The following is an 18,507-nucleotide window of genomic DNA, read 5'->3' on the forward strand; positions in this document are numbered from 1 at the left end:
ATACAAGTTTGTGAGAGCTGATCATTAAATTTTCAGGAAGTTTATGAGCAGATTGATGTTCCTGTTGGTGCCAGTGATTACACAATAGAAACTGGCAAACACTACAACTTAGGGTCTCCCCCTCTCTGAGAAAGTTACTTGTTAAATATTTATTAACAAACCATTGGTATTATTACTAAATCTGTTTTGGAGTGAGGAAACTGACACTTTGGGTGAGGTGGTGGGAATTAAATAACTTGTGGATGGTCACACAGTAAATAGCAACCAACTAAAAATTTCGAAACCCATATCCATGTGCAATGTTCACCATTATACTGGTCAGGATGTATGATGATGACACTGATTTTTATTCAGGCAGGTGGAGATAGGTTAAAAAGAAGGAGGAGGTCATGTAATATTAGATAAGGTTTAGAAAGCAGTGCTTGAATATTTAGTTTTTTAATGTTTGGATTATACATAATAATGGCCTTTGCACTGTTCCCTTTACTCTTGGAATTTATGTAAAAAAAAAAAGCCACGATAGAAGTATTAGATGTGCTGTGATGTCTGCATAGAAAATTTCTTAAAGAGCTCCTTGAAATTATCTTATTTCGAGATGAGGTAGAGGGAGAGTCATACCCATTATATTTTGTTAGGCAGAGTGTGGGGGTTTTATCTTAGAGATAACTTCCATTGATAAGCAAAATGTTTTGGTTCCTAGCATTACTAAATGTGGCCTCATAAAGTTACAGAAGGCAATAGAGCCAATTATAAGCAGATATCTGCTTTTCTTGAGTAAGTGTTAGAAGTAAATAAAAATAGAAACATTTATTAAGTGCATACTCTGTATCAGGTAATATTTTAAATGATTTATAAGTTTTAATTCCCTTAACTTGTACCATAAACCTATCTTTTAGGAGTGTGATGAAGGGATTTAGGAATCCCTAAGCTAGAATGGAGAAGAGGAAAGTTGCCAGTTGTTTTTCCCCTCCCCAGTTTTACCATCATAGCTAAATCACTCCCACATTCCAAGTGGGGTTGAGCAATCTCACTACAAAAGCATATTTTAGTACACAGAAACAGTTTTCATAAAATATTCAAATAAAATAACACATCTTTCTTTACTTGAGATTTCTCCCTCTCAGATCCAAGAGAATATTCAGAGTAGGCAAGCAGAAGAGCCATGTTTATATTAGGAGTCCCTTTCATTTCACTCCAGACCATAATGAATGCCCAGCGCCAGCTGAAACCATGACCAAGTCGAGACAAAAGAGGGCTCAATAATAGAAAGACCAGAAGTCTAAAAGACAAAACAGATTTTAAAAAGTTACTTTTGTCATAGAAATTTCTTTCCATCCCATTCTATGCTATTCCAATCTATTCCCTGTGCAACTGCCAACTCTCAGACAAATGAACCATCTTTCACACTCTGTTGGCATGGCACCAAAGGAAGGCAGAAGGGCATTCCATACCAAGAGAATGGTATTATTATTTTTCTTTCTTTCTCTTAGGTAAGTAGTAGAGTAATTCCACATCACCTTTGAGTGGTGCTTCTCCAGGTGGAAAAGAAAGTGTTAGAGATATTTTGTAGATATACGCTATTCTAGATCTCAAAAACAAATAAAAGCAAATCTAATAAATACGAGAGAAAATAATGTCCTCTCTTTCTTTTCTTTGCAGATTTTAATCTTACTGAATCTTCCCAGTATCAGTTAATTCATTTCTATTTCTTCTTTTAGTCACAGTTCATTCTTATTACACTAACTGTATCTGATAATTTGGGACTAATTTCCATTTACTTGGCACTGGCTGACTTGATGTTGAGTCCTAACTAATCTTCCTAGATGGAAGTAGAATGTTAACAATTTGGGTGATGGAGATTAAAGAATTGTTATGGTGGTTTTCCTCCTCTATGTCATCTCTTTTTCAGTTACATAAGCAGACTGCTTTCTGCCTTTTAACACTGGAAAGGGGGCTACAAAAATTATTTAGGCAAAAAAAGACATTTACAAGGAGGACTTCCATATGATTATTATTTTTATTTATTTATTTATTAGACATGTGATCATTTAATTTATTTTTAATTTTTTTTGAATCAAAGCTAGAAAAATGTTACCTAAAAGTAACATAACATAACATCGCATAACAAAACATAACACGGCAGAATGCCAGAATTGTCAGAACACCGAACAGAGCAGATATCAAATAATAGTGAATAATAATTTAGGAGGAAAGAAAGCTTATCTTTCTTGTTTTAAAATTTTTATTGGAGTAGAGTTGATTTACAATGCTGTATTAGTTTCAGGTGTATAGCAAAGTGAATCAGTTATACATATACATACATCCACTCTTTTTTAGATTCTTTTCCCATATAAGCCATTACAGAGTATTGAGTAGAGTTCCTTGTGCTATACAGTAGGTCCTTATTAGTTATCTATTTTATTCATAGTAGCATGTATATATCAATCCCAGTCTCCCAATTTGTCCCTCCCTGATTTTTAAAAAGCTATTTCCAACTATACTTTATTAATAGTAAGTTATTTGTGATATAATATTAAGTGAACAAAGCAAGATAACATTTTTATTTATGATAGGTGCTAACTTCATGAAACCTCATAGAATAAAAAACAATAAAAAACACTGGAGGAAATATACGAAATGTTAGTAGTGGTTGCCTCTTGGTAGTAAGATTATGAGAAATTTTTTTCTTTTTTCTAATTTTCAAAAATTTTACAACATGCTTGCATTGCTTTGAAATGTAGTTAAAAATTGAATAAAACACTGAGTGCTAATTTGCTGATGATTCCTTGGAAAGTTTGAGTGAATTTTTCATTCTAAGGAATGAAACATTTCTGTCATTTAAAGAATGTCTTCAGGCTTAGTCAATGTCTTATAAATAGAAAAATTCAAATGACTTTCTTACCTGAAAACAATAAGTGTTAAGCAGATATTTAATGAATAATATATATCAGAAAATGATATATATAAATATGTATGTGCAGGAATTAGAAGTCCAATGAAAGTGAACACCATAAGAAAAGCAACAAATGATAGACAATTCCAGAATCTGCAATTTTAGAAAAAAATTTAAATATAGTTAATTAATCTAGCATATTCAATGCAAGACTTATCTATGTAAGGCATTGTGCAAGGCATTATAAAGGAAATAAAGATGAATAAGGCACTCACCAACACTCAAGGGGCTTATAATTTAACTGCGGAGAAAGGAGCACTAAGGCAAGTAAACAAATAATTCTAAAGCAACTTTAACCAGTTTACACTGAATGTAAATTAGTGTCTTTCTATTTGGGTTGACTCTGAAAGACACGTTAGGTTGCAGCTATGCTATTTGACAGAACTCATTCAGGCACTATGGTTCAAGTAGCTGGAAAATACTGATTGTGAAGTCCTTGTATCATTAGGAAGATCTAAAATTGTTTATTTTAAAAGGAAATACTGAACTACTAGCCTGATTTACATAGTGATAGAATTAAGCCTTTGCCCAAAATCTAGCTAGCACTTAGGATATGTGAATGAATCTTTTCTTCACATGAATGCCCTTTGTAGGTTCTCCTTTTGTGATTTCTGAGTCTGCACTTATTCAAGTACTCCAGAGCCCAGGAAAACTCTGCATCATTCCCAAAGCTCACGTTCTCATCAGCTGCAGGCAAAGCAGTTTGAAAAAGTACACTCAGACACAATTATTTGTCATTTTTGGGTGTTGGGACCATAGCTATTTAAAACTTCTTGTTATCTTTCTGTATATTTCACGTCTTTAATGTTGACATTATATGTATAGCAAAATAAATGGAAAAGATTAAAAGGGCACATGAATACCATTTTATGAGAGGAAAAAGAGCTTGGTTTTACCCATATGCTGCCAGACTCTGTCCCTGAAACACAAATACCTCGGCATCACCAGAGAAAATTTCAATATGAAACACTGTGGGAAAATGCCTCCAAATATCAAAAATCTCAGTCTTGTTGAGATTAGCACAAAATGTAATCAAATCAATTAAGCGACATATATGAAAGAGCTATCAAGACTCTTTCATATATGGTAGAAATTAACGGGAGAAATCTTATGAGGAGGAAACCAGATTCTGTAAGGAATCAATGCCCACCAAATTCAGAGTGGATATGAGCTGAATAACCAAGCTCCAAATCCATCTAATAGACGTGCCCATGTACGTGTGTGTGTGCATGTGTGCAATCAGCCAGGCACACAGAAAAAAAGCTTCTGAATTTTTTTTTTTTAAATTTTATTTATTTATTTATTTATTTATGGCTGTGTTGGGTCTTCGTTTCTGTGCTAGGGCTTTCTCTAGTTGCGGCAAGTGGGGGCCACTCTTCATCGCGGTGCGCGGGCCTTCTCACTATCGCGGCCTCTCCCGTTGCGGCGCACAGGCTCCAGACGCGCAGGCTCAGCAATTGTGGCTCACGGGCCTAGTCGCTCCGCGGCATGTGGGATCCTCCCAGACCAGGGCTCAAACCCGCGTCCCCTGCACCGGCAGGCAGACTCCCAACCACTGCGCCACCAGGGAAGCCCTGAATTTTTTTTAAAAGGCTGTTTCCGGGCTTCCCTGGTGGCGCAGTGGTTGAGAATCCGCCTGCCAATGCAGGGGACACGGGTTCGAGCCCTGGTCTGGGAAGATCCCACATGCCGCGGAGCAACTAGGCCCGTGAGCCACAATTACTGAGCCTGCGCGTCTGGAGCCTGTGCTCTGCAACAAGAGAGGCCGCGATAGTGAGAGGCCTGCGCACCGCGGTGAAGAGGGGCCCCCGCTTGCCACAACTAGAGAAAGCCCTCGCACAGAAACGAAGACCCAACACAGCCATAAATAAATAAATAAACAAATACTTTAAAAAAAAAAGTCTGTTTCCTTTATTTGGTGATCATGAGTTATCCTAACAAATCTAGACCTTTTACGGCAGCAAAGGGTCACAACCCTGTCTGTATATAAGTATCATCTGGGAAGAGTTTTTTAAAATCAGAAATCCCATGCTCTCACCCTCATAGATTTTGATACTATAGATTTAGGCATCTGTGCATTTTTATTTCTCAATGTTGCACAGCTCTTAGCCTAGAGGAGTGATAAGACCTTATGGCCTGGACATTTTAGGGACATCAATTTGCCAAGAATAAAAGATTATACAGGTTGGCACTTCCCTGGTGGCACAGTGGTTAAGAATCCACCTGCCAATGCAGAGGACATGGGTTCGATCCCTGGTCCGGGAAGATCCCACATGCTGCGGAGCAACTAACCCCGAGCGCCACAACTGAGCCTGCGCTCTAGAGTCTGTGAGCCACAACTACTGAGCCCGTGTGCCACAACTACTGAAGCCCACATGCCTAGAACCTGTGCTCAGCAACAAGAGAAGCCACTGCAATGAGAAGCCCTTGCATCGCAACGAAGAGTATCTCCCACTCGCTGCAACTAGAGAAAGCCCGCACACGGCAACAAAGACCCAATGCAACCAAAAATAAATAAAATTAAAATAAAATTAAAAAAATAAAAATAAACCAAGTAGTACTATATGACTTAAAAAAAATTATATGGGTTGACAAGGAAGTATCTCTTATTTGGGGAAGTTCTTTCTAACAAGGTGATGTATGAATAGAAGAATGAAATAGAAGCATGAAATTGGCAGCTACTTACGCCAATATGTAAAGGAAGCACATTTCAAGAGCAGAAGCACAAGGACACAAGCCCAAACAGGAAGCCTGTTTGGTATATTTGAGGAAAAACAAGTGTGGCTAGAGCAGGGCGGGTGAGGGTGAGAGTGGTAGAAATGAATCACAGAAGTAACAGGGGGACAAACATATCATTTGTTTGCCATTAAAACAACTTTGACTTGTAGCCAAATGAGAAGTTATTAGATGATTTTAAACAAAAGAAATGATCTGGGTAAGGAGGAAGTGAGGTGGGTGAGGGTCAGAAAACATCACAGGTTCAATGCGTTATATTCTCAGTGTGACAACAGAATTGTTAGAATTGGAGTCCTAGGGGGTTAAGCTGAAAAGATGGGAGATGGTGCGCCTCCTCTCAGAGAGTAGCACGGACCTGCTGTAGACTCTTGTAGGATTTACTAGGATTTACCATTATTATCTTAGATTTCTACTGTTTTGGAGAGTAGGAGCTGGTACATATTATATTTTAGATAGTAAGATTCTTGAAATTGAGATTATGAAGTTATTATTTGTATGAGCATAAAGTGGGTGGCTGAAGCAGAGTGATAGATGTGCTCACAGGAGGAGAGGAAGTCTTGGAATTGAAAGGTGAGGGAATAGTAGGACCAACTGTGTGAATATTGATTGATGCCACTAAGGATGGTGATAGCATGATGTTGGAGAGAGTTGCAGTGAGACAGGGGCCAAGATCTTCACAAAATGGAGAGTGTGACTCAGAGTTCTAGAGATAACTAAAACCAAGAGGGTGGCCGATGGTATAATCTGATGGCATGAGCTTCAAAATTGGGCTCCTCTGGGGAAGAATAAGAAAAATAATATAGAAATGACTGAGGTACAGAAAAATCACCCACCTCAACCCTAGGCTTATAGCATCAGGGATGCAGGTGAGAAAGACACTATAACCTTTAAGGAACATGAGGGAAATAATGTCTTCAGGGGAGATCCAGCTTTCAGTTACAGCAAGAATGAAGGGAGCCTTCAGAATCACTTCCCATAGATATAAATACATGCATAACATTTTAAATTCTTCCTACAAGGGTGGCCCAATTAATGCTGCCTAGCTGCTCGTACAACTGGCTTCCATTGTAATTGACATGAAATTTTAGTGGCATGCTCTCAAATCCTATAAAATCCTATACTTTTCAGCTTCTGACTTCTGAACTCATTTCATCTTCCATAATGTTCTCCCAAACGCCAAAAAATCATTGATTATCTTCAGGGCCTCTGTTAACACATATTAATATGCTGCCATTGTGTGATTTAGGCCAAGTTCCCATCCCATGTATTGGAACATTACAGAAAGTATCCTTCTTCAAGACTGACACAGATTCCACTGACCCCCTCAGCTGGGTGCCCTTGAGCAAGGCACAATTTGTACACTTCTATTTTCTTTTTTAACACTGCCAATTGTATTTAAATGCCCCAGCTTAATCTTTTAATTGGCTTTGCATGGCCTCTCTTCACTCTCTTTAAAATATTGGTCTTCCATTCTAGTGGCAGTGCCAAACTAATCCATATTGGAGCCTGAGGCAAAAGGAACTGTTAGTAATATTGATCTTTCTTTTAAAATTTTGTATTTTCACCATGGATTTTTTGTATTAATTTCAATTTTAAAATATTGCATTAAAATATTTACTTTGATTACTGAGTGTTTTGGCACCCTCTTAAATTTTGTGCCTGAGATGAAGGCCTGTTGCCTTACCTTAATCCTGCCCCTGTCTAGGGGATTAGACTGAACATTACTGAGTAATATGGCCAGAGACTTAAGGGAATTAGTGGTGAAATAGAGTCAACATGAACTCAAAGTGAGGTTACAAATTTTGCTTAAAGATAGAGGTTTAGAGGACACAAGCAATAGAGTTTTTAGAACGGGTTTTTAATTAGCTAGTTTTCAAGTCAGTTTCTTATTTTGACCATGTAGACGTAGATGTATTTACTATTACAATATTATAACTTCTAATGTACAAAACAAAGTGAAAATATGCTAGCCACTCACTCAAGAAGAAGTGCTTCAACTCCTGGTTTAAAACTTGTAGAATTTAAAAAAAGTCCCATAATGACGATGGTAAATATTCCAGACATTCCAACTAGCTTACCTATTTTTTTTAAAGAAACAAATATAAAGTATTAATTTAACATCAACAGTGGCACAAATTTTGCCAGAGATGAAAACATCAGATATCTGATAGTAGTGACTTCATATAGAGAGGCTATCCCACTTGGTTTCAACTGGATAATATCACAAATTATTATCACCACCCATTGTCCTTCTTCCTCCTCAGATTCATACCCAACTGTGCAGAAAAGTCTGTAATGAACATCCTTGCACTGCTTTGGCTTCTGATCATTGGCAACAATGTGGAGCTCACAAATCTCTTCGTGTGCCCTAGTGAGGCTAAAGCACCCTCCACAGGTCTAATTTTTTCAGAGGGGCTCTGGATGAATTAAATGGAAGTGAGCTGATGAGCTCTCTATGGACTAGCCCACTTCACATACTTTTTCTTGGAAGGCAGTAGGAGATAGAAATGGTTTGATCTTGTGACAAGACTAAGGGAGTGGAGCCAATAGAAACCCAATATGGCTCTACTTCCCCAGTTTAACTTTGGTTTGGTGAATTTACTGTCAGGGACTGAAAAGTGTTCAAAACTGTGGAGTATTCTTAAACATTCTCTTAGCTTTCATGAGCTAGAGGGAAAAACAATTTTGAAAGTAGCTTATGAAAGTGATATCACTGTGAAAAATTCAAATAATATGGTACAGTATAGAGATTATATTTTTTAGAAAAAGGGAATACCCATAATTCCACTCCCAGGACTTCAGGTATAGTTTTAAAGAAAATTTTGATTGAAATTTCTATTGAGGAGAGGACTATATTTGCCTAGAAAAAATCATAAGATAAGCTACTTGAAAGTACAGAATGAGACCCAGAAGGCAACTCCAAGCATTAAAGGCTGCTTGCTGAATTTCTATACTGGAGACAAGTGGTAAAAATTAAGCAGGAAACATCGAAAAGTGAGGCGATAGGGGTAACTGTTAGATCTCATAGAGTTGTGAACTACACAACGTAATTTTCCCTGTGAGTGCCCCTTGTCCCCATCTTCACTAGAGTTTACTAAGAAGAAGAAATTGCTATATATTTATGAGGAGGCAGCAGAGATTATGAGGAAGAAAACTCCAGATATTTTCAGAAATTATGAGGAGATATCTTTGGGTTTTCATAGACTATAGAATTGGAAGCTTAAGATAATTGGATCAAGATCTTAGAGAGGAATGGAGTACCCTGTGAACACTCACAGAGGCTTGCTTCCAACATACATATACACAGTCACACATTAAGAAAAACTACAGAGGGATTATACAGCAATACAGTTCTGTAATGGGCTTATTTTTTTTTCTCTTAATGTTTAGCAGACATTGTTCTAGTTAACAAGCACAAATTAAAATTTTGTTTTAATATTGAAGAATAGTGTGGATATGCCACTTTGATCATTATTGCCATGTTTATCAAATTGTCATACATGGATCCGTTTTGTGCCCCTTCTGTTTTTTTGGTTTACTTTGTATTCCTCTGTTAACAGCAGTTGTATTTTAATTACTATAGGCTTATTAAATGTTTAATACCTACCTAATAGTAAAATTCTTCACTTTAAAAAAATTATCATGCATAGTCTCACAGTTTATATTTTCAGATGAATTTTTTAAATTATTTTGTAAAATTTCACCTCCCTCCAAAATTCTATCATTATTTGATTCAGATTGTGATAATCTTAATTTGATGAAATGAACATCATTAGCACACTATTTAGTCTTCCTTTCTAGAGATGGAAAATTACAAGTTTTATAATCTTCATTTTAGTTCTGGCTAGGAATGATACCTAAGCCAGAAACGAACACTTTACTTAGTGATTTTTGAATCGTGAAAGAAGAGGAAACTGTGGATGTACGTGCTTTGAGGAGATCAAATCCTGGACTACTCTTTATAACTTGTTAAGTAATGGTAAAATTTGGAAAATATTTATGATGACTACCTTGAAGATATTAATATAAACAATAAGCCTACCCTGAGAAAACCATAATTCAAAAAGAGTCATGTACCAAAATGTTCATTGCAGCTCTATTTACAGTAGCCAGGACATGGAAGCAACCTAAGTGTCCATCATCAGATGAATGGATAAAGAAGATGTGGCCCATATATACAATGGAATATTACTCAGCCATAAAAAGAAATGAAATGGAGTTATTTGTAGTGAGGTGGATGGAGTTAGAGTCTGACATACAGAGTGAAGTAAGTCAGAAAGAGAAAAACAAATACAGTATGCTAACACATATATATGGAATCTAAGGAAAAACAAAACAAAACAAAACTAAAAGAGGTCATGAAGAACCTAGTGGCAAGACAGGAATAAAGACACAGACCTACTAGAGAATGGACTTGAGGATATGGGGAGGGGGAAGGGTAAGCTGTGACAAAGTGAGAGAGTGGCATGGACATGTATACACTACCAAACGTAAAATAAATAGCTAGTGGGAAGCAACCGCATAGCACAGGGAGATCAGCTCTGTGCTTTGTGACCACCTAGAGGGGTGGGATAGGGAGGGTGGGAGGGAGGGAGATGCAAGAGGGAAGAGATATGGGAACATATATATATGTATAACTGATTCACTTTGTTATAAAGCAGAAACTAACACACCATTGTAAAGCAATTATACTCCAATAAAGATGTTAAAAACAAACAAACAAAAAAATAATAAGCCAGGTCAGGGTAAAAGTTCTTTTACATTAGATTTATATTTACTCATTATCTATTTTCATGAAATTCTGTCCTAGGATTTTTTTTTGCTAAAATGTTTATTGAGACATCTTGACTCTAAAAATTTAAAATAATTTTCTTGGAGATGGGGTAGGGGATTATGAGATACAAATTATCATGTATAAAATAAATACACAACAAGGAAGTGCAAGGAAATATAGCCATTATTTTGTAATAACTGCAAAGGGAGTATAATCTATAAAAATACCGAGTCACTATGTTATATGCCTGAAACTAACATAAAATTGTAAATCAACGATAATTCAATTTTTAAAATTAAATAAATAGATAAAATTATTTCCTTGAGCGTAACTCTTAATCTTGAGGATAGCCTCAAGATTACTTAATGATGTTAGAGGAAATTATATTTGCTGGAATATAAATTTTGTAGGGTTAGGAATACACCATTAAAGTAGTATGTAACGAATGTACTTGTACTGACTCATCATTCTCTGACTGTCTATTAATTCATTAATGATTCTGCAACCTCACTAGATTATAATTGGTTTAAATCCAGATTAGTTAGGAAACCTCAAATCCCTGTTCTGCCTTTCCTTCCTCAGACATGAAAGTAATGAATCCTGTTACTCTAGCATTTCTAAAAAGAAGCTTTTCTTTGTGTCTATTTAAATTTTATACTTCTCAGAAAACTTGTGTAGCTTTCTGTTTAAGTCCAAACTTCTTGTTAAGTTTATTCCTTGATATTTTATAACTTTTTGCTAATGTAAAGAGAATCAATTTTCATTATATTTTATAACTAGTTACTGCTGTTTTATAAGAATGCTATTCGATTTATTAATTTTTGTATATTTACCTTATATCAAACTATTAAAAAACCTTGTCTTAGTTTATTAATTAATTCTCTTGGGTGTTTCTATATAATCTAAAATGTTGTGACTAATGTAACCATTTTCTCTTTTAAAATATGTATAAACATCTTTCTTTTTGTCTTATTATATTAGCTAGAGCTTCCAGAACTTTTTTTTTTTAACCTCTTTATTGGAGCATAATTGCTTTACAATGTTGTGTTAGTTTCTGCTTTATAACGAAGTGAATCAGCTACACATATACTTATATCCCCATATCTCCTCCCTCTTGCGTCTCCCTCCCACCCTCCCTATCGCACCCCTCTAGGTGGTCACAAAGCACTGAGCTGATCTCCCTGTGCTATGTGGCTGCTTCCCACTAGCTATCTATTTTACATTTGGTAGTATATATAAGTCTATGCACTCTCTCACTTCGTCCCAGCTTCCCCTTCCCCTTCCCCGTGTCCTCAAGTCCATTCTCTACGTCTGTGTTTAATCACGGATATGAGGCTAGGCAACACTCTTATTCCTAAATGTAATGGAAAGACATAGTGTAATTTGGGAAGTAGGTATTATCACACATGCCAACTCCAAATCATTTGTGGAGCTGTCTAAAGGGCTGGGTTGAAAGTGATTCTGAGGCTCTGTCAGGGAACAGTGATATGGCTAATTATCATTGCTTGCCATACTTCTGTGAGAAGGGAGTTGTGGTAAATGGATTAGTAATGTTGATAGAGTTTCTAATGTTTAGCCTTCCTTGATCTGTAACTTCTATTTTTATTTCCTTTCTGATTGAAGAATTACCAAGAAAAGTTTTTTTAAATTTCAGGCAGTTAGAATGTTTATTTTTAAAGACCCTCCTTCTGTAGTTAGCATTTAATTGCATTGTAGTTGAACAATGTTTGAAATTTTATTGTAATGTTCTTCTAGTCTAGTTTATTTCTGTTAATGTCTGTAGGTATATGTAAAGGATAAGCATTCTGTTTTGGAAGATAAAACTCTTTATATATCTTGTGAGCCAAGTATTTGAGTTTTTATTTAAATCTTTTTATAGCCATAGTCATTTTTTTGTCCAGTTGGTTATGAAATTATCTAGGAAAGGCATGTTAAAGTATCTCATTGTAATTATGAGTTTGTCAAATTTCTCTTGTCTTTTATAATTGTCTTTATATATCTTGGTACATTGCTTCCCATTGTATACGTATTAATATTTTTAATCTCCTTTGATACATTATTTTCAAAAATATTCCTTCTAGATCAGTTGAATGGGTTTTTTTTTTTTTGGCCTAAATATTTCCCACATCTTTATTTTCAATTTTTCTACATCATTTAATTTTAGGCATAGCCCTCTTACTTACAAATATAAAAGATGAGGTACAGAATTGAAATGCTGAGACTTATATGATTCACATCATCTCCCAAAACAGTAGACATCCACAATTGTACCAGTTTTGAAGTTAGAATTCCAAACAAGAGACTTGCTATACAATATGACCCAATTTTATCCATGATGCTATAGGCTGCAAGAAAGGGGAGTAAACAGAAAATAATTAATAGAACTTACTTGCTCTTAATTTTAAGTGATAACTTGGGTCAAATTTTCTTTTTGTTATTATCTTTAAAAATAGCTCATAGTCTTTGGGGTAGATGTAGGGTATTTTCTTATTCCTAAATTGAAAGCATTTCTTTTCAAATGTTAAAAGTCAGATGGAAATTTGTAAAATTTGATCAGTTTAGTGTAAGAGCTTTTTTCAGTCCCCATTAGGGAATATATATTTATTCAGTGCCAAAAATTGTAATGCATTTTGGAAAAACAGTAGTGAACAAGAAGTAGAAAGTCTCTAAACCCATGGAACTTATTTTCCAGGTCTAACATAATACACAGAAAGAAATACAAAAAAAGGAATGTCTCTGAGTCCCAGCTGAGTGAATTTCCTGTATTGTCTTGGCCTGCCAAACTGAACCAATTTGTTCCTTATTGTTGGGCATTTCACTGTTTCCAGTTTTTTTCCCTGATAAGCAATGTTGCAGTGTATATTTCTGTACATAATTATTTTGTAATTCTCTGATTACTTCCTTAGGCCCCAGAAGTGGAATTACTGCTCTAAAGGATAGTTGATCCTTTATCGATATTATTATATCTTGCCAAATTGCTTTCTACAGTCATGATGCCCTTCCCAGGAAAACAGGAAACCTAAGCCCTTGATAGCCTTGATTGCTGGAATCAGGCATTTTCAGTGGGTGAGGAAGTCCTTCCCACCTTTACAGGGTGAGGAACAGAGGAGCAAAGTTTGAATTATAGATGAGAATGGGTCTTGGGGTCAGGAAAGCCTGAAGGGTCAACTTCAACAGAATATGTGAAGAGCAAGAACAAAATCGAAACAAAGAATGGCCAACAGAAAACAGCAACAGCAACCACATCAAAAAACAAGGCTAAATTTGGGGAAGTAAATCCTAGAACTATGCTTTGAGATAGTAAAATGAAGGAGAAAGAATCCATTTATGAATCCTTAATCATGTCCGCTGGTGGAGAGGGCACTGTTAAGAGTACTGAGGCTATTTAGATTCCTTCTCTACCTAGTCTCATTCCTATGGCTGAAAGGGAGCCACGGTTTCTAGATATGCCAAGCAGAAAGATTTAACATCCGTAGGGATAGTGTGAACTTGGGAGGAGAATTTCATGAATGACCCTCTAAGTCACATCCATTCTAGGTATGGAGCTGACCATGATGATAATTTTGGGAATCCAGCACCTCCTGTAAATGAAACATAGGCTGGAGGCCGACTCTGGTTTCAGAAGGATGCAGGGAACTGGAGTTAAAAGACCCAGTTTAAAAGTTGCTTTCCCCTTTAAGAAAGAAAAATAGCTCTTAATGAGTACAATATGTGCTGAATGGATTTATTAGGTCAGGAAAAGTCTCAAAGCAAATCCATTATTTCTTACAATGTTCTTAAACTTCTAATGTACAAATTGGAAAAGGTAAGAACCTCTGAGTGCAATAACTTCTTGGTTTTCCCTATTATGAAATATGTGTTCACTTCAAAGATAGAGCAATACTGTTTAAATAATTACATGTTATAAAATAATGATTACTACGAAAATTACTGTTTCACAGTTGTGTTAACTGATAAAAATGAAATACCAGTAAATCTTATCAAGAACCTTTCTTAAGGGAAATTCTCCTATTAAAAATTCAGAGAGGGGCTTCCCTGGTGGCGCAGTGGTTGAGAGTCTGCCTGCCAATGCAGGGGACACGGGTTCGAGCCCTGGTCTGGGAAGATCCCACATGCCGCGGAGCAACTGGGCCCGTGAGCCACAATTGCTGAGCCTGCGCGTCTGGAGCCTGTGCTCCGCAATGGGAGAAGCCACGATAGTGAGAGGCCTGCACACCGCGATGAAGAGTGGCCCCCACTTGCCACAACTAGAGAAAGCCCTTGCACAGAAACGAAGACCCAACACAGCCAAAAATAAAATAAATAAATAAATTAATTAAAATACTTATTAAAAAAAAAAAACAAAAAAATTCAGAGAAAGTCCTGATGCCAAAGAAAATAAGTTCACTCTTCTCTTCTTCCTACAGCAGACATTTGTAATAAAATGTTGTTACTATTATCATTTTAACAGTGATTATTTAAAAGTTTTTACTCCTCTGAAATCTAATCAAAAACAAAATTCTATTCCATTAATTATAGTCAAAATTTTGAGGCAAGCTCCATGAAAGCAAGGACTATTATGTTCCTGGCTGAATAGGAGCCTAGAATAGGAGCTATCACATAGTACATATCAATAAGTAACTGTTGGATTAATGAATGAATTAACTTCTACATCAGTACTTTTCTTTTTTCCTTTTTTTTTGCTTCTCAGTGAATATCAAGAAAGTTCTTTTGATTAGATTGTAGATGTCACCTCTGATCAAGTTCCCTGAAATTCTGTGATCAGTATTTACTATCTTAAATGGGACCTGGTAGAATACTAGATCAGGTATAGGGGCTGGGCTTGGATCCTTCTGACCAGCATGTATGACTACATTTTACATTTTTCAGTTTCCCCCAAGGGTGGCTCTTGAGTTTTTAAGATGCTTCTGAATATAAACATTTCTTTTTTGTTCACCTTATTCATCTTCAGGAAGGCCTTATCTGCAGCAAGTTTTATGGTAAAAACTCTCTAAGTGCTGTATGGTGTCACCTCATTTTGTAATCTGGATTTTGGAAAAGGTTGTAGGTAGGTAGTTGGTTTGGTTTTCTTATACACCACAGATGGCATATATGAAGCATTTAAAGAGGATGTACCTTCCTGTGCTAAACTGGGGTTCCAGTTGATGTTCCAAGCTGCCATGGCCTGGGTAAAATAATTGGATACAGAACAATGCTGAAAGCAAGTGCTTCTTATGCCCAAGTAGGGTAATTGTCCACCACCTGAACCAGCTCCCTAGAGGAAGACATGAGAGGGGTGATTCTTTTTGGAAAAGAATAGTCAGTAATCAAAACAGTATGGTATACAAGTACCATACCGTTTTGATTACTGTAGCTTTGTAGTATAGTCTGAGGTCAGGGAGCCTGATTCCTCCAGCTCTGTTTTTCTTTCTCAAGTTTGCTTTCGAGGTCTTTTGTGTTTCCATACAAATTAAAAATTTTTTTGTTCTAGTTCTGTGAAAAATGCCATTGGTAATTTGATAGGAATTGCCTTGACTCTGTAGATTGCCTTGGGTAGTATAGTCATTTTGACAATATTGATTCTTCCAATCCAAGAACATGTATATCTTTCCATCTGTTTGTGTCATCTTTGATTTCTTTCATCAGCGTCTTACAGTTTTCAGAGCACAGGTATTTTGTCACCTTAGGTAGGTTTATTCCTAGGTATTTTATCTTTTTTGATGTGGTGGTAAATGGGATTGTTTTCTTAATTTTCCTTTTTGATCTTTCATTGTTAGTGTATAGAAATTCAACAGATTTCTGTGTATTAGTTTTGTATGCTGCAACTTTACCAAATTCATTGATGAGCTCTAGTAGTTTTATGGTAGTGTCTTTAGAATTTTCTGTGTATAGTATCATGTCATCTGCAAACAGTGACAGTTTTACTTCTTCTTTTCCAATTTGGATCCCTTTTAATTCGTTTTTTTTTTCCCCCCTCTGATTTCTGTGGCTAGGTCTTCCAAAATCATGATGAATAAAAGTGGGGAGAGCAGACATCCTTGTCTTGTTCCTGATCACAGAGGAAATGCTTTCAGTTTTTCACTATTGAATGTGATGTTAGTTGTGTGTTTGTCATATATGGCCTTTATTATGTTGAGGTAGGTTCCCTATACATCCACTTTCTGGAAAGATTTTATCATAAATGGATGTTGAATTTTATCAAAAGCTTTTTCTACATCTATTGAGATGATCATATGGTTTTTATTCTTCAATTTGTTAATGTGGTGTATCACATGGATTGATTTGCAGATACTGAAAAATCCTTGCATCCCTGGAATAAATCTCACTTGATCATGGTGTATGATCCTTTTACTGTATTGCTGGATTTGGATTGTTAGTATTTTGTGGAGGATTTTTGCGTCTACGTTCATCAGTGATATTGGCCTGTAATTTTCTCTTTTTTTTTGGTATCTTTGTCTGGTTTGGGTATGAGAGTGATAGTGACCTCATAGAATGAGTTTGGAAGTGTTCTTTCCTCTGCAATTTTTTGGAATAGTTTCAGATGAATAAGTATTAATTCTTCTCTAAATGTTTGGTAGAGTTCACCTGTGAAGCCATCTGGTCCTGGTCTTTTGTTTGTTGGGAGTTTTTGAAATCACAGATTCAATTTCAGTGCTTGTAATTAGTCTGTTCATATTTTCTATTTCTTCCTGATTCGGTCTTGGGAGATTGTACCTTTCTAAAAAATTGTCCATTTCTTCTAGGTTGTCCATTTTAGTGGCATATAGTTGCCTATAGTAGCCTCCTATGGTCCTTTGTATTTCTGTGGTCTTGGTTGTAACTTCTCCTTTTTCATTTCTAATTTTATTGAGACCACGCTCTGAGAACCACTGAAAGCATGGGGAAGGGACATATAAGATGCTCATGGGAGTGCTGGTAACTGTATTTCTGGTCCTGAGTGATAATTACTCATCTGTATACTTTATAAATACTTTATAATCACTCATTATAGTGTGCATATATCATTTATTTCATACACACACATGCACACATACACATATGATAAAGGAAATAAAATACTTATTGTTCAGGGCTATCTGAATGTGGTAAATGAGCTTCCAGGCATATTACAGTCTCTTTGCTTACAAGCACTGTGCTCAGGCCCTGTAGATGGCTGTATATAACTCACATTTCCTCACTGAGCTGACAGCTTTCTGTTGCCTGCAGGGAGATAGTCCCAGGGCGAAGGGAAGGGAAGCCACCTCCTCTCGCCACTGGTGGATGCACTACCTGGCTTATCTTTTGAGTTCATCTTCAACGCATAAAAAACAACATCTCTCATTCTTGTTATCAAGCATTCTGGTTCAGCCTAGGCCTGTGGAATGTTGCTTCTATATGCATCCTCGTGAAAAGTCCCAACTCAGCCTCACAACAAAACTACAACAGATATTAAATAAGGGATGTGTGGTAGTGCTTTGTAAAGAGTAAATCATTATACTAATACGATTATGTTTGCATAAGCATAACTTATGGTTTAAGGTGTTACAAAATCCATGTCAGCTTTCAGAAAATACAGGATTCTAATTTTAAGAAATTAAGAAAAAAATAAGTCCTTACCTAAGGAATAGTTTATCTTTTTTTGCAAGCCAAAGTTAATATCCATAATACTAGTAAACACTATTAAAGACACTATAGAGGTCATCAGACTTTCTCCATTAATTAAATTGACAAGGCCTCTAGAAAGACCTGCAGAAGGAAAAATATTTTTTTAAGGTGGGAAAAACTTCATCAACGTTGAAGAATAAAATTTTATCAGCAATTAGAAGGATATTCTTAGCTATGTATTTATATCACATATTTTTCCTACATACTTAAGTATACTTTACTCATGTTTGTAAACTCCCTTCAAGGAAATTTCATTATGTATCAACTACAAGTTAAGTCTAGATCACCATGATTAGTTACCAAATTAATTGTGGTTGATTATAGTTTATGTAAGTAAGATAATCAACTAGAGCTCTCATTCCTTGTTTCAAAGCACAGATGAAAACATGAAATTTATTATTTTTAATTCTGAGACTTGGCT

The 18,507-nt window shown here is 36.0% G+C and overlaps 1 protein-coding gene across 1 annotated transcript in view; it reads right to left on the reverse strand.

Moving 5' to 3' along the window:
- The window catches only part of SLC9C1 (solute carrier family 9 member C1), a 100,495-nt gene that overhangs the window by 58,224 nt on the left and 23,764 nt on the right, over window positions 1-18,507 (reverse strand). The window contains exons 5-9 of the mRNA XM_082394810.1: window positions 18,039-18,167; window positions 12,647-12,808; window positions 7,668-7,767; window positions 2,903-3,046; window positions 1,105-1,279 (exon numbers count right to left, since the gene is read on the reverse strand). Of these exons, the coding sequence (XP_082250936.1) occupies window positions 1,105-1,279; window positions 2,903-3,046; window positions 7,668-7,767; window positions 12,647-12,808; window positions 18,039-18,167 (710 nt within the window). The remainder of the gene's footprint in view (window positions 1-1,104; window positions 1,280-2,902; window positions 3,047-7,667; window positions 7,768-12,646; window positions 12,809-18,038; window positions 18,168-18,507) is intronic.

Source organism: Balaenoptera borealis (genome assembly GCF_965194805.1).
Source record: "Balaenoptera borealis genome assembly, chromosome: 5".
NCBI lineage: Eukaryota > Metazoa > Chordata > Mammalia > Artiodactyla > Balaenopteridae > Balaenoptera > Balaenoptera borealis.